The sequence below is a fragment of the Rhinolophus sinicus genome, linkage group LG15, assembly GCF_036562045.2.
Source record: "Rhinolophus sinicus isolate RSC01 linkage group LG15, ASM3656204v1, whole genome shotgun sequence".
Taxonomy (NCBI): domain Eukaryota; kingdom Metazoa; phylum Chordata; class Mammalia; order Chiroptera; family Rhinolophidae; genus Rhinolophus; species Rhinolophus sinicus.
The window spans coordinates 45,052,278-45,069,324 of NC_133764.1; the positions used below are offsets into that span (position 1 = coordinate 45,052,278).

Sequence of the window (17,047 nt, forward strand, 5' to 3'; positions counted from 1 at the left end):
TCCTGGCTGGGTGACGTTATGTAGTAGGTGCCCTGTGGGGCCCCAGCAAAGTCTCCCTGGTCACCTGCTCCAAATGTTCCAGCAGTATTCCTTGTGTGGGTTGTGTGTGCCCTCCTGTTATACGTGTAGTTGAGCCTTGATTGCTATTGGCATGTTAGTGGGAGGGATTGACCCTCAGGCTGATTGGCTGTGGGATTTGGCCATGTCCATAGCTTACAGGCTGCTGTGCAGGATTCTTACCCCACTGAGTGGGATTTACCCCAGCGGGGTCTGGTGCCTGTTGAGACCGCCCTTTGGGTGTGCTGCTTGGGGCTAATTGGGTGGTGCTCTGCTGTGGTCTGAGCCAACCTCCAAATATGTTGGTTCTGGGTCCTCTTGCAAGGGGCTCTGGTGCAGGCCCAAGTCACCCATAGCTTGTAACTGGCTGGGGACTATGGTAGGAGTTACAAAGTGATCCGTGGTTGTTTGCTGCCTGTGCTAACCCTGGAGGCAGGTGGGAGAGGCCACGCTGTGAACCAAGTATGTCTGCCACCAGTACTGGAACTTGGGTAGCTCCACAAAATGCTAGGACACCCCGAGGCCTGCTCCCACCTGCCAGCTCCTTTAAGGTTCAGCCACAGATAAAGCCTCGTGCAGTACACAAGTTGGGTGAGGCAGAGTTTCAGGGAGTCACTAGAGTGGGAAGAGTTTTGGTTGCCAGGTTAACATAACTCTGATTTGGTGCCATTGCTGAGTCTGGAGCTACTTAGCAAAAGTTTCAGAGCACACCAAGGCCAGTTGCTGTCTGCCTGGGGCCTGTGGACTCTGATAGTTTTCCAAGAAAGAGTGCAATTTGTGTGGGGCTGGCTGCTCTCAGAGGAAGTGCCTCTGGTATTGGGTGAGTGGGTTGAACGGGGTCTCAGTGAGTCAGCAGGGTGGAGTGGGCTGAGCTCACCTGGCCAATCAGATTCAGATTTGGCTAGAGGTGTAAGGGAGGGCCTCAACACATTAAAGATGGCAGCCACCTGCCTGGCTGCATGGGAGGAGGATTTCACACAGGCAAAATGGCAACTGTCCTCCAGCCCTCACTTCAAAACCACATGCCTCAATCTGCCCCCCAGATGTCTCTGACACCCTCCGACTTACTGTCCCTCCGCCAGAGGCAAAGGTATGTGTCTGCAAGTGAGAGAGTCTGTGTTAAGGCTATTTAAGAGGGCATCTGGGTTTCCCACAGCCTTCTGTCCCACCTGGATAGTTGTTTTTCACAGCCAGATGTGGAGTCCCTATTCCTGGCACCAGTACTCTGGGCTGGGGAGGCTGGTTTGTGGCTGCCGTTCCTTGTTCCTCTGGGGTGGGGGTGGGGGTAACTTCCATGGCCGATATATCCCTCCCAGTTCTCAACTGCCACATGGAGGTTTGGGGCTAGCTTCTGCCAGTCTTGCCATAGCTTCTTTATAACTTTAGTTATAAAACTACTGTTCAGCTAGACTTCAGATGATTCTCCAGGTTGATTGTTCTATAATTTAGTTGTAATTTTAATGTGTTCACTGAAGGAAGTAGGCACAGTGCTTATCTACTCCGCCATCTTGGATCTCCTCCTTTTTTTGGTACTTTTTGAAATGAGGCTTCTAGAAAATTTAAAATTATATGTGTAACTATTTTATTTCTATTGGATATTACTGCTCTATATAATTACATATTTTTGTCCATTTGACCTGTCAAATACTAGTAGTGACATTACAATTTTTTCAGTATTTTCTACTTATATTTCTCACAATTTTTACTGTATGTGTTTTGGTACTATGCTGTTTAATACATAACAGGTCATTTTTTATTGTGGGTGTTCCGTTATGTAACATGAAAATACTCTGTTGGTCTGTTGTTTGAGTTCTAGATATGAATTATTGCTATTCCTGCTTTTTAATAAAATTTGCCTAGGAACGTTTTGGACACCTCATTTCATTTTGTTTCAGGTGAGTATCTTTAAACAATAATTAAATTAATTTTATGTTTGGACATAATTTGAGATTCTTTTAATAGGGGAGTATAACTTTTCACAATTATTGTTGTCAGTGACATGTCATTGTATTGTAGGAGTTCTATTTTTTTATGCCAGTTTGTTTCTCTTTTTTCTGTTTTATTATATTGAATATTTTTAAAATCTTATAGTCTACTTTTATTGCATTAGCATTTTGAAAAATCATAGTTAAACCCATTTTCTTTAATTATCACTGTCAAGAATGGAATAGTACCCATTGGCCCTATATAAATGAGTAATTTAGTATGTTTTTCTTCCTTTCTAATCCTTTCCTTACTGGGATTCAGATGAATATTACATTTTCCACACTAAGTCTTGTCTTAATTAAGACTTACTTTTGATATTTTTAATAATTTTTAATCATATCTACCACAGTTATCTAGATTTAACTTGTTTTGCTGTTAGATACTCATCACCACCTTTCTGTTGATCAGAGTATATCCTTAAAGAGCTTTTCTTCAGGAAAGAATATAGGTGGCAGACATTCAGAGCCACAACTGTTTGAAAGTGTTTCCCTGGTCTTCTATAGAACCAGTACCTTGGCTTTTTTTTTTTTTTTTTTTTTTTTTAGGCTTTTGAGTACAGTATTTTTCCTTTAAAACTCTGTAAGAAGTTTACCTTCTGATGCTTATTTTGTGGAGAGGCCATTTTGACTTTGTTGCTTTGCAAGCAACGTACTTTATCTGTTTAAGTGCTTGAGGGATTTTTTTTTTTTCTTTAAATTTTGAAAGTGCAGAAGGATATGTTGTCATTTATATGTTGTTATATAAAGATATTGTTTGTATACATATATTTAATTATTCTTTTCAGTTGCAGTTGACATTCAATATTATTTCATGTTAGTTTCAGGTGTGCAGCATAGACACTTGTATCATTTATGCAGTGATTCCCTCCAATTAGTCTGCTTGTTTATATTTTTTTAGCAGTTTCATTGAGCTATAGTTCACATACCATACAACCCACCCATTTAAAGTGTATAATTCAATGGCTTTTAGTATATTCAGAGAGCTGTGCAATCATCAGCACAATAAATTTTGGAACTTTCTCATCATTCCAAAAGAAAATCTAAACCACTCAGCCTTCACTCCTCAACTTCCCTCCCTTCTTCCCTTCCACAGTCCTAGGCATCCACTAATCTACTTTCTGTCTCTGTAGATTTACCTGTTCTGTATATTTCATGTAAATGGAATTATAAAATATGTGGTCCTTATGACTGGTTTCTTTTGCCTAGCATAATGATTTCAGAGATTCATCCATATTGTAGCATATATCAGTGTTTCATTTCTTTTTATTGCTGAATAATATTCTCTTGTATAGCTATACCACATTTTATTTATCCATTCATCAATTGGTGGGCATTTGGGTTGTTTCCACATATTGGCTATTAAGAATAATGCTGCTATGAATATTTGTGTAGAAGTTTTTCTTTAAACACCCGTTTTTAGTTCTCTTGGGTATATATCTAGTGGTAGATTTGCTGTGTCATATGGAAACTCTCTGTTTAGCCTTTTGAGAAAGTGCCATGTTGTTTTACAAAGCATCAGTATTAGACATTTATATAACTTACAAAGTGATCACCGAATAAATCTAATATCATCTGACTCTGTACACAGTTATTACAATATTATTGAATATATTCCAATGCTATAGTTTACATCTGTATGACTATTTTGTAACTACCAATTTGTACTTCTTAATCCTTTCCCCCTTTTCACCCCCCCAACCATCTCCCATCTGACAACCATTAAAATGTTCTCTGTATCTACTAGTTTATTTCCGTTTTGTTTATTTTGTTTCTTAGATTCCACATGTAAGTGAACTTATATGGTATTTATGTTTCTCTGTCTAACTTATTTTGCTTAGTATAATACTCTCTAGATCCATCCATGTTGTTGCAGATGGCAAGATTTCATTCTTTTTTATGGCTGAGTAATATTCCATTGTGTATATGTACCACTTCTTTATCCATTCATCTATTGATGGACGCTTAGGTTCTTTCTAAACCTTGGCTATTGTAACGAATGCTGCAATGAACATATGGATGCATATGTCTTTTCAAATTAGTGTTTCGGGTTTCTTCAGATAAATACCCTGAAGTAGAATAACTGGGTCCTTCTTTGGCTCTTGCTATAGGCTTTGTTTTAAAGTCTATTTTGTCTGTAAAGCTTTTTTTGATTGTTTCCATTTTCATGAAATATCTGTTTCCACCCCTTTAGTCTGTGTGTGTCTTTCGATCTGAAATGAGTTTCTTATAGGCAGCATATGTAAAGGTCTTGTTTTCTTATCCATTCAGCTACCCTATGTCTTTTGATTGGAGCATATAATCCATTCACATTTAAAGTAATTATTTGTTAGATATGTAATTATTGCCATTTTATTATTGAAAGTTTTGATTTTTTCCCCCCTTCTTAAAGAACTTCCTTTAAGATTTCTTGTAATACTGGTTTAGTGGTGATGAACTCCTTTAACTTTTTCTTGTCTGGGAAGCTCTTTATCTGTCCTTTGATTCTATATGATAGTTTTGCAGGATAGAGTCATCTTGGTTGTAGATCCTTGCTTTTTATCACTTTGAATATTTTATGCCACTCCTTTCTGTCCCACAAAGTTTCTGTTGAGAAATCAGCTGACAGTCTTGCAGGAGCTCCTTTGTCAGTAACTGACTGCTTTTCCCTTGCCGTTTCCAAGATTCTCTCTTTATTTTTGACATTTGGCATTTTAATTATGATATGTCTTGGTGTGGGCCTTTTGGGGCTCATTTTGTTTGGGACACTCTGTACCTCCTGGACTTGTATGTTTATTTCTTTGCCAGGTTAGGTAAGTTTTCAGTCATTATTTCTTCAAATAGTTTTTCAATTCCTTGCTCTCTCTCTCCTCCTTCTGGTACCCCAATGATGTGAATACCAGTTGTCTCAGAGTCCCCTTAAACTATCCTCACTTTTTTGGATTTTTTCCCCCTGCTGTTCTGATTGTGTGTTTTCTGCTACCTTATCTTCTAAATCACTGATTTGATCCTCTGCTTCATCTAAGCTACTGTTGATTCCCTCTAATGTATTCTTCATTTCAATTATTGTATTCTTCAGTTATGTTTTTCTTTTTTTATGTTTTCTATCTCCATTTTTATGTTTCCTATCTCTTTGTTGAAGTTCTCACTGAGATCATTGTGTATCCTTATAACCAGTGTCTTGAACTCTGTATCTGGCAGATTGCTTGTTTCCATTAGGTTCTTTTTCTGGAGATTTGTTTTGTTCTTTCATTTGGGGCATGTTTCTTTCGCTCCTCATTTTAGCTGCCTCCCTGTATTTGTTTCTATGTATTAGGTAGAGCTACTATGTCTCCTGGTCTTGGTAGAATAGCCTTATGTAGTAGGTGTCCTGTGGGACCCAGTGGCACCATCTCCCTGGTCACCTGAGCTGGGTGCTCCATGTATATCCCTTGTGTGAGTTTTATGTGCCCTCCTGCTGTAGTTGAGCCTTGATTGCTGTTGCCATGTCAATGGGAGGGACTGACCCTCAGACTGATTGGTTGTGAGGACTGGCTGTGACTGCAGTGGAAGAGCTGTGGTGCAAGGGCTGATCCTATGAAGCAGGATTCACTTTAATGGGGCGCTGGTGCCTGCTGAGTTTGTCTTTTGGGTGTGTCATTGTGGGCATGTTTGGGTGGTGCTCTGGTGTGGTCTGAAGCTGGCCACTGGGTGTGTTGGTTCTGGGGCCTCTTGGGAGATGTTTAGGTGCAGGCCAAGGTCAGCTGCTGCCTGTGCCCTGCCCAGGACCACTTGGTATAAGATACAAAGTGATCTGCAGATGGATACCACTTTCCAGCACTGGAACCCTGGGCTGGGGAGCCTGATGTGGGTCTGCAACCCCTCGCTCCTCAGGGGGACCTCCACAGCCGAGATATCCCTCCTGATTTTTTACCTCCACACATGGGTGTGAAACCAACCCATTATATATCTCTGCTCCTCCTACCAGTCTTGGCGTGGCTTCTTCTGTATATCTTTAGTTCCAGGACGTCTGATCAGCTAGACTTCAGGCTAGCTGATAGCTAAATGATGGTTGTTCTATAATTTAATTGTTCTTTTGATGTGGTTGTGGGAGGATGGTAGCACAGAGTTTACCTACTCTGCCATCTTTACGAGAACTCATTATTGTTCTTTTTTTGACTATTACCATCCTAATGGGAATGAAGTGGTATCTCATTGTGGTTTTGATTTGCATTTCCCTGCTGGTTATTGATGTTGTGCATCTTTTTGTGTGCTTATCAGCCACTCGTATCTCTTCTTTGGATAAATGTCGATTCAGATCCTTTGTTCAGTTTTAAATTGGGTTAATTGTCTTTTTATTATTGAGTTGTAAGACTTCTTTATATATTCTACATGTAAGTCTCTTATCAGGTATGTGATTTGCAAAATTTTTCTCCCATTCTGTGGGTTATCTTTTCACTTTCTTGATGGCATCCTTTGAAGCACAATAGTTTTTAATTTTGATGATGAGCAATTTATTTTTTTTCTTTTGTTGCTTGTTCTTTGCGTGTCATAGCTAAGAAACTATTGCTTAATCCAAGGTCATGAGAATTTATGCCTGTTTTCTTCTAAGAATTTTACAGTTTTAGCTTTTACATTTAAGTTTTTCGTTCATTTTGAGTTAGTTTTTGTATATTGTGTGAGGTAGGGGTCCAACTTTATTCTCTTGCATGTGGATATTCAGTTGTTTCAGCACCATTTGTTTTAAAAAACTATTCTTTCCCATTGAATTGTCTTGGTATCCTTGTCAAAAGTTAATACATGACTCTAAATTTGAGGATTTATTTCTGAATTCTCAATTCTGTTCTTTTGATCTATATGTCTATTTTTATGTCAGTACCATATCATCTTGATTACTGTAGCTCTGTAGTAAGTTTTGAAATAAAAAATGTGAGTTCTCCAAATTTGTTCTTCTTTTTCAAAATTGCTTTGTCTATTCCAGGTCCCTTGACTTTCTAAATGAATTTTAGACCAGCTCATCAATATCTGAAAAAAAGCCAGTTCAGATTTTGATAGGGATTGCATTGAATCTTTAGATCAATATGGTGAATACTGCCATTTTAACAATAGTAAGTCTTCTCATCTATGAACATGGGCTGTCTTTCCATTTAGGTCTTTAATGTCTTTCAACAACATTTTGTAGTTTTCAGAGTCTAAGTGTTGTGCTTCTTTTGTATAGTCCTACATATTTAATTCTGTTTTATGCTCTTAAATTGAATTTTCCTAATTTCATTTCTAGTTTGTTCATTGCTACTATATAGAAATACAATTGATTTTTACATATAAATCTCATATCCTGCAAACTTATTAAACTCATTTTTCAGTTCTAATAGTTTTTTAGTGGATTCCTTAGAGTTTTCTATATACAAGATCACACTATCTGCAAGTAGAGATAGTTTTATTTCTTTCTAATCTGGACTCTTTTAATTTCATTTTCTTGCATAATTACCCTGACTGGCACCAGTATAATTTTGAGTATAAATGGTGACAGCAGACATCCTTGTCTTGTTCCTGATCTTAGGAACAGGGAGAAAGTATTCAGTCTTTCTGTGTTAAGTATGATGTTAACTGTTGGGTTTTTTGTAGATGCTTTTTATCAGCCTGAGGAAGTTTCCTTCTATTCCCAATTTGTTGAGTGATTTTTTTATTGTTGAATTTTGTCAAATGTTTTTCTGAATTTGTTGAGATGATCATGTGGTCTTTGTTCTTTGTTCTATTAATATGGTGTATTGTATTAATTGAACTTTTGATATCATTTATTTTTACCTTTTAATTCTACTTTCAATTTCCTTGTTCTTTAGCCTTCAGAGGACCTTGGAGAAACCTACTAACTAACATATTCAATAGATGTGATGCAGGCTTTGGAAGTTGATGGTGGTCCTCTCTGAGGTTTTTAATTTCCTGAACTTTATACGTCATCAAAAGTCTTGGTGATGGCTATCTAGGATTTTCTGTTTGGTGGTGTTGAATGGTGTGAATGTTAAACAAATTTTTAAGTGTGCTTGTGTAACCCAACCATATAAATCCAAAACCTTATTTTGATAGTATATATGATACAGTATCATATTACAGTATCATTACATATTTTTACATATTTTTGGAGGTGGAAATTTTTAACTATATCATTTATATGCTTTTTAGAGATGGTAACCATTTTATGCATAATAAAGTATGTAGCCAGTATTTCTGGCAATTATAATCATTATGAATGAATGTATTTTGTCTTTGAAAATTTGTAGGTGCCCCCCTCCCAGTTTCTTTCAATGTAACATGATTTGTTTCCAATGATATATTTGTTTCATGCCCCTATTTTATAATGTATGCTCACATTAATTGCAGTTTCCTTCTCTTGAACACATTTTTCTTTTCCATGTGGGTTCCTTTACTTGGTTGCATTGTCATTTTCATTGATGATGCGTTTGTTAATTAATTTTTCTTCTTTGAATACCTGCCTCTTTTGTTCTTGATTCTGCAATTCAGCTCTGTTTTTTATTTCAGCTCTATTTATTGGTATTTCTTTCTAGCTTCTATTGGCCTGTGACCATCTATGAATTGTTTGTAATATTTATGTTTATGAAAATGACAGTCTGTCCTCTGCCATCATTGATAATTATTATTTAGATATTTCTTTAAAATGGTTTAGAAAATTGTTAATATATGCATTTGCTTTCTAAATTCGTAGTGAGGTCTTAGATTATCAAAAGGTGTCACTTATAGGAATATAGAAAGTTTTATTTATGTTTTATTCTGGGAAAATATACATTACATAAAATTCACCATTTTAACCATTATTAAGTGTGCAGGCCTGTGGCATTAAGTACATTCACATTGCTCTGCAACTTTAAAGTTTTTAAAGAGAAAATACCCATTTCTTAATTCGTCAGATGTTCCTCTTTCTCCCTTCATACTTCTTTTCTGTTGATTAACTTTTTTTTTATTTGTTCTTTTAGATGCTGAGGAGTTTCTGGCGGAAGGTTTGAGGAATGAGAACCTGAGTGCTGTTGTGAGAGACCACAGAGACCACATTCTTCGTGGCTTTCAGCAACTCAAAACGAGGTGTGTACAAATGGTTCCATTGTTCCTCTTCATAAGCTTGAAAACAATTTATAATCAGGGAAATCTACTTTCATAGTGTATAAATTACCAAGGTAAGACATACCTATCCTAGTTCTTTATACTTGGTAGACGTTTAATAAATATTTACTGAATTGAATTGGAGGTAAGCAGGCATAGTTAGTGTAGTTTACCGAAATAGAAATATTTTGATAATTATGTAGCTTAAGATAATTATTCTGCTTTTAGCTTTGGATTGTTATGTTGGTCTTTATTAAACTCTTTTGCAAACTGTGTGAAGAACTAAACATTTATGCTTGTCCAAGTTACTAAAGGGAAGATGATAGGCAGTGTGAGACAGTTAATTTTTGTTATGGTTTTTGGTCCTTTCACGTCCACATCTCCTTCCCTAATAGAAAACTTAAACCAGACTTACCCAGTTGATTCTTGGACCCTATTGGAATGTTTTGGTCTCAGATGGGGTTGGATTATCGTGCTCATTAAGTTTTTTTTTTTTTAAATAAGTGGTCCTGACCTAATTAGTAACTTTTAGAATGTGGGCATCTGACAGATCCATACACCTGCTTGGGGGAGGAAGAAGTAAAAATTTTCCTTTACAATATATTTCTCGACCACCTCTTACTTGAAATGTGGTAACTGAATGAGAGTTGGGGGTGTTATTTTAAGCCTTTTCCATCCCGTTGGCAGTGTGGTTCAGGATGTTTGAACTGAGTACTCTGGGAAAAGGGAGGGCATCTGCAGGGTTATAACTGGGAGTTAATTTGTGTGGCTGACCAATCTTAGCATCAACTTTAGAACCCTCATTGAAACTCCTTAGAAGCAGGGAATTTTATCCTTTCAAAGGGCACAGCCAGAATCTATTCCCTCCAGGAATGTGAGAGCACGTCACAAGATGCCCTGCTGGATCTTAATCGATCTTTCCTGCTGGCTAATTAAGCATCACTTTTACTCAGCAACTGGGACTGTGTAATTATCAGCCTGGCTTGCCCTGAATAATTGAAACAAACAGAATGCAGAAGATGGGAGGTTTTTGCAAAAGTGAGAATATCTATAATATTTGGTAGGCTGGAAGAGTTGAAAAAAAACTTCCTCGTAATGTTACTTAATTAGTAGATAAGCTCAGGGTTAGCTGTGAACCTGAAGGCTTAGTTAGTAACCCATATAATTTTTTATTTTTTAATAGCACAAAGTTCACCTTTGTATTATAGGATTGTTTTAGTATGGGAGGAATAACGGTGGAATTATTTTAAATTGTATTGTGCAGAGAGGGATGCCCAAAATGTAATTGTGTATATGGGGGTGCTGTTGGTATAAATCTGTGATAAGGGATGCAAAAACAATTTTACTGCATCTGTAGGGACAGATATACAACATAAAGGAATTCTCCTTCCCATATTTGTGCCATAGCATTTGGAAAGGGCTAAATTTCAATCTAAAATTGGTAACAAGAGGTGATTTTTGTGGTGACTCATTGTTATCAGTTGCATATTACTTTAGTCTTCTTTTTAATGCACACAACACACACACACACACACAGAAGCTGTATTTGCTATGGGGTAGAGAGGTTTCCTTGTTCACAAGGAACTTGCTGTGTGGTTTGTGGGATAGACATTCAGGAAATAATCAGCATGAGCTTTAGGAAACATCTGCATTGTTGATGAGAGCTTTCTGTTCATTGATTTGTTGCAAGAAAGATGACACTTTATTTAGAATTTCATAACTATCAGATCACAGAGGAAATGAGGAGCCAGAAATTAGATACTGTACAAGAAAATGGAAAAATGAGGCTTTCCTTTGGCAAGCTGTTTGAAGTTGCCTTATATCCACCCGTTCAATCATTATCCTGTTAATGTCACCCTTGTTTTACTGAATCCTCTCCCTCAGCCGTATCGCTCCTATAGTCCTCTGTATAGCTGGGCCATGTTCTGTACTTATATGGATTGATATCAGTTGGTTGGAAAGCATTGAAAGCTTGTACAACGCCAGACACATTTACTTGCGTTGTGTGCCATTGTATCTCCTCCAAAAGCTGGGTGTGAATAGAAATTTGGAAGTCATCAAACTTGAGAGTTAAATGCTAAGTAACATGAAAAGAATTATTGAAAGTCATTTGAAACGTTTTATCTTTAGTTAGATTAAAGCATAATATGTTAGGGTTTGGTACATTTTTTGGGGGGTAGGAACCTATTTAAAACTATAATTTGGCACATCAGGGCTTTTTTGGCAGGTAGATAAGAAATCTCTAGCAGGATAACCTGGGAAAGCCACTAGATAAATACTCCATATATCTGTATATACTATATACTGTAGATAAATATAAAATATATATATTCCCCCTCCACAACTTCCCACTGTATCTTTATTGTGTCCTTGTTTTAGTTCCTTTCTTCGCTCAGGGCTGTGCTGCTTGAGAATGAAAAGGGTGGATCCAAGTGAAAATAACACTGCCTCTGATTCTTGGTAAACTCTAGGGGCATGGCCCTAATTTTCACTGTAGCTCAGAATTCAGTGGTGTTTGCCATGGCTACAGACTTGCTGTAAATAAAGCGTCTGACTCCATCACAACTGTTATAATGTGCCATTTGCCACCTTTCTCTTGTCTAGAGTGACTGACATCAGGACATTTTACTTGTGTCCAGAGTCATGGGTGTCCTCCAAATGCTCATCTGTTTTTCAGTACCAGTAGCTTAGCTATTCTGTCTCCTCCCAGACTTAAAAACAGCAAGTAAAATCATATCTGGAGGTATCTCTACCTACACATGAGTTTTTTGGTTTAAAGGTGTTACCAATGAAGGATGATGTTTCCCATGTAAGACAAAATAAAAAACGGATGGCAGTCTGTGACTCCAAGGAAATGAAGCCCCGTTGTGGTATTTGATGTCCCGAGCTGTGATGTTTATTGCTCTTCTTCAAACTGCCTTTTCAGTTAAACCTTCTCCCTAAAAACTAACGGCTTTCACATTCCTAGTCCAAGTTTTCATCGAACTCTTTAGAGAACAATTAGGACGAAAGCCAGGCAGTGGCTCCTCCTGTTTTATTACAGTGGTCACTGCAGGATCAGCACCAGATGTGAGGCACCTGGAATGCAGCAGACGGACGTGAGCCACACTCAGACGCTTGATGGCGTTCTGACGCATTTGGAGGCACAGTCGAGCATTTCTTCAGTTTGATTCAGGGGAGGCCATCTGACAGCAAGGATACATGGGGAGTGGGGGAAGGGATGAAGAAAACAGAATATTTTTATTACTGAGGTAGGGATAAATTCTCTCTCAATGGCCCATTTTGGAACAACTAGCCCTTTATGCTCACTGTTGGAAGTGAAGGCCAGAGCCAATGGAAACAGAGTTGGAGTATGGTTTCCTTTTGTGAAACTTAAAGGCGTTCCAAAAAGAGACAGGTAGATTGATAGCACATTGGAATGGAAAGAAATAAAGAAATAACGTTATGTAACAGGGTTATAGTACAAAACCCACAAAACGCAGGACATTTAAAATACAGGGTGAAAGAGTATCTTGAACATGCCTCATTGTGGGTGGTTAGTATATAGCTCTGCATGAAACATGATCCATTAGTACAAATATTATAAAAGTAATTCCAGTTTTCTTTGGGAACTCCAAGTTTTTCTTTTCAGCTTAACATGGATTTAGCTTTAAAATAAGATTTAGTTTAAGAATATATCATTCATATGTCTTTATATTATAGGAAGAAAGACAAGGAATTAGTCTGATACAACTCTTGGGAATAAGAGTTTCAAAGTAGTATACGTACTGTAAATATCATTACCATTAATTACATAGAGAGTTTTACTTTTCCTAAGTGCTGGTTATTGAGCTTAAAAACCCCAAAAGAAAACATATCCAAATGAAGTGTGCTTATCAAGAGAACTAATGTGTAAAGTGCTGTTCATACATTGTGTGACTCCAAGTTTAGATATTTGCTCATAACATCTCTTTCTGTTGTTCTTTTTGCTACTTATACTGGAGTTGCAGTGCCAATGTAGGGGGAAAAAAGAGTAGGAGGTACTTGTACAATCCATCTAAGCTTAAAGAACTGTGAAAAGGCTCAAAAATCATAGCAATAATTTGACCACATCTTGAAGGATAAAAATTCATTTCTTCTTGTTTCAGTCCTATCCCTGCCTCCCATCCTTAAACCAAGAAAGAAAACAAAAAGCCCGCAACAACTTCAGGGCTTTCAAGTAATAAATTATATGCTGAATTCCTGTACTCGTTTTCTGTTCTTCAGTGAGTGTTTGTTGAGGTTCACAATTATGTTAAGATTTTTGGAACTATACTTATCTGGGAATGGGGTTTATATTTATTTATTTTTTAGTCTGAAATGTTCTACGGTGAGACTAATATGATATTACCTGCTGTTAGTCTCTTGGCTTAACCTGGAAAGGAAAATCATCTTATTATGTATTCTTTCATAGCAAGTCTCCTGTCCTTTCAAAGCAGTCTTGAAATGTACAACTTTTCTTTTTATTTTATGATGATGATTATTTTATATTCTTTCACTTGTGTGGGTATCTTGGATTGGGTACCATCTCCAAGATTGAATTGATCCATTTTTTTGCTTTTATACTGCACATTTTTGGTGGTATTAGTGGTCAGAAGCTTCTCCCTTTGGACATCCCATAAAATAGATCCATAATAATATTTTTCATGCTAAGTAATAGGTGGGTTTTTTAAAAAAAGTTTGGACGAATAAATTTGTTCCTTTCAAAACTTTTTGTTAAAAATTCCCGGTACTGAGCTCTTTAACCGGAGTAATATGGACTATCAAGAGCGAAAGGAATTTTGAAATGTGACCTAGGAGGCAGGCAGGTAACTGAGCTTGCACCCTTCTGGTTGAACCAACCTGTTAGAATAATAAGCTGAGCACTACTTTTTGGTCATATAGTTAGGTCACTGAAATTTGCTTTACTCCTGATAGAATTATAGCCACTTGGGCTATATCATTATCACTTGGGCACGTTCCTATTATCCACTCAATGTGGATTTGTCTTGGAAGATCTCAGAAAGTCCTCAGTGTCAATTTTTTAATACATGAAGCTTTTCTATTATATTTGTCTATAAGTGGAGACTCTTAATTCATACATCGTGTGAAAATATCATTTGTATGAAATTACTGTCTTCATTTTACCACCGTTTGCTTTGGCCTTGATTTTCAGTCTCATTTGATCTGGAGCTAGTCTTTTGTCCCGGTGTTGTTCTATTTTCTCTGCTTATAAAAAGCCAATGAAAAAATTTCTCTCTGTATTCATCTATTTGTGGATCTCCAGGAGCCTTGTTGGTGCGGGGCCTTCCTGAGTGTGGTTTTTCTCTAATTTGCTTGTTTTCTCTTATTTCTGATATAGACCTATCCTGTATCAACTTCCTGTGTTACAGTGAAATTGGAGCAAAGGGTAGACAAATGCAAAAGCACTGGGTCATCTGTCAGGCGCCCAACTCTTTGTTCTGAGGTTGTTTCTATAACACTGATTCAATTGAAGATTCCCCAAATGATGATCTTATGTTTCCTTTTTAAGTTGTCTCCCCCAAAATGTCGTTTCAAATTATTTTCCCCCCAAATGTTACAAGAATGCAAACGTGACCAACCATACCTTGAAACCTCTATTTGATTTCTTTAATGGCATCACTATGATGCAGGAAATTCATTTCCTTGGGATTTTGCTCTATTTCATGATTCTGTTGGAAATGAGTTGGGCTTAACGTGGGTTTTTATAATCACACCATGTAAATCATTTCTTCTTTGGAAGCCGAATCTTTTCTCCCACTGTGTAGCCTCATCTAGTCTCCCTGAAGTGCAGTGCTAGCAGGGTTGATAATGAAATGCGGTCCTACTTATCACGCTCAGCAAAGGGCTCAGAGAAGATGGAAAAAAAATCAATCCCACAGGAACTTCTCCAGTGCTAGATATCCATATTTAACCCCCATGCATTTAAAATGGAAATTAGATATCTTAGAGTTTTAGTTTTTGATTTACACAAGATGTCACTGCCTCCTTGGCAATGGGAATATTTTACAGACCAACTGCTGACCTGTTTGGGAAAGATCTCAGCCTATCGCCCCAGGTTCAGTGTAGTTTCTTCATATTTCTTTCAAAACTCTCAGCAGTGCTTTGCAATAGTTTTGATTCTTCAAGCTTCAAAGGATGCCCCTTCCAGAGCCAATCTTCCGAGAGAAAAAAAAATCCGTGTAGGGGAACAAACAGTGCATAAAGGAAGGGGCAGCTATTCCTGTACCAGTTCTCAGTGTAGTCAGTGAATAAGGAGTTTACAAACCAGGAATATCATGGCTTTGCAAAGCCAAGAAATTCTAATTTGATGCTAGTGCTTTCTTATGAAATTCTCACTTGGAGTGACTAAGTCTTCAATAGTCCAGCTTCAGATTGTTTTATCATGGACATGTTGTGACTTATAGAAGATGCATTATCATTAAATGTTCAGACGCAAGCTCCCTTGAGTTTGTGAGCCTTGTCGAGCTTCTCATTATAATTTACAGAAAACTTTCTGTGCACATAATCTCCAATTAGCTATTTCCCTAAGTTATATTACTGAGTGTCTCTCATTTGTGAATTCTGCCATAACCACAAAGTCGATTTTACAATTTGGTGATAGAAACCTCAACCATATCTACCAAATGCCTTTATTCCTTTGTTGATGAGAGAACTGAAATATAAAAAATTGCTCAAAGTAACAGAATTAACAAAAGATTGTGATTTAGAATGTAGAACTTCCAATTGGTTGCTTAGTTTACTTAGCCAAATGATTACCAAAAAAAAAAAAGAATTATCTTTCAAAAAATTAATGGTTTAAAAGAACTGTAAATAAATATTGAAGTTTAGTTAATTATATAGGCATGAAGTGTTCAGGGATGGAGTGTACTAATTCTGCAATTTATTTTCGAATGCATTGAAAAGTAAGATGAATGGATAGATGTGTAACAAAGCAAATATAACAAAATATGAATCATAGAGTTGGGTTGTGGGCATATATGGGTTTTCTTTCATTTTTTATGCATATTTGAAAATTTTTATACTGTAAGGTTGCAAAAAACATTATTTGTTTTGCTTTGCAGTTCAGAAACCATAGACTTCACTCACTGTGGTTTCAGAAAACCATAGACTTCCTCAGTTTGGAAATGTAATAAACATATTTGTGATTTTTTTTTTTAGGGTGATAGTTTTCTAAGAATAGCTTTATTTCTGGATGAGTGTAGACTGAGGGATAATCCTCCAGTTTGTTATTTCTGATATAAATAACTTTAAGTAGCTAACTTTTATACTTCTTTAAAACTTCCAGGCCAGCCAATTATTGAGAGCTGAAATTCAATTCAAACATTCTGCCCAGGAGATCCTGAAATTTTGATTTTTTTTTTTTTAAGGAAAGGCAATTTCTGACTTTTCTCATAAATTTGATAAAAGGAAAGCTAATATGAGATTGGTAGTCCAGTAGGAAATGGAACTCAATTTTACATTTTTTAAATCATTTTATGGTATTAAAAATGACAGAGGTTAGAAACAAAGCTCTTATTCTTTTATTGAACTAGAATTGAAAGTGGCAGAAAATCATTTTGGCCCTAGTGCAGTAAATGTTATCACTAAAACATGTTCAGGGGATATTAGGATAGTCTCTCAAGCACTGGAGACAAAAGTTCACAGAACAAGAACTGATTTTTCTGTCATTATCTTGAAGTTATTATATGTCCAGGAGATGAAAGTATCTTAGCTCTATGAGGATGGAGGATGGAGTATGTGTTGAAAACGATAATGTCTCCATTCTGGAGAGAAGTGAAATGGAGAGAATATGGTGGAATGGAGGCCTTCACAGGAACAGGGAGGCCAGCACCTGAACCAGCCCCAGGGCTGAGGAATCCGGAACTGGAGAAAATTAGACTCGTGCAAAACTGTGCTCTGATGATGAAAATGGTAAG

General features: G+C 37.0%; 1 protein-coding gene across 1 annotated transcript in view; it reads left to right on the forward strand.

The window, feature by feature from the left end:
• SKAP1 (src kinase associated phosphoprotein 1) overlaps positions 1 to 17,047 on the forward strand; it is a 269,687-nt gene that overhangs the window by 29,243 nt on the left and 223,397 nt on the right. The window contains exon 2 of the mRNA XM_019740642.2: positions 8,987 to 9,092. Within this exon, the coding sequence (XP_019596201.2) occupies positions 8,987 to 9,092 (106 nt within the window). The remainder of the gene's footprint in view (positions 1 to 8,986; positions 9,093 to 17,047) is intronic.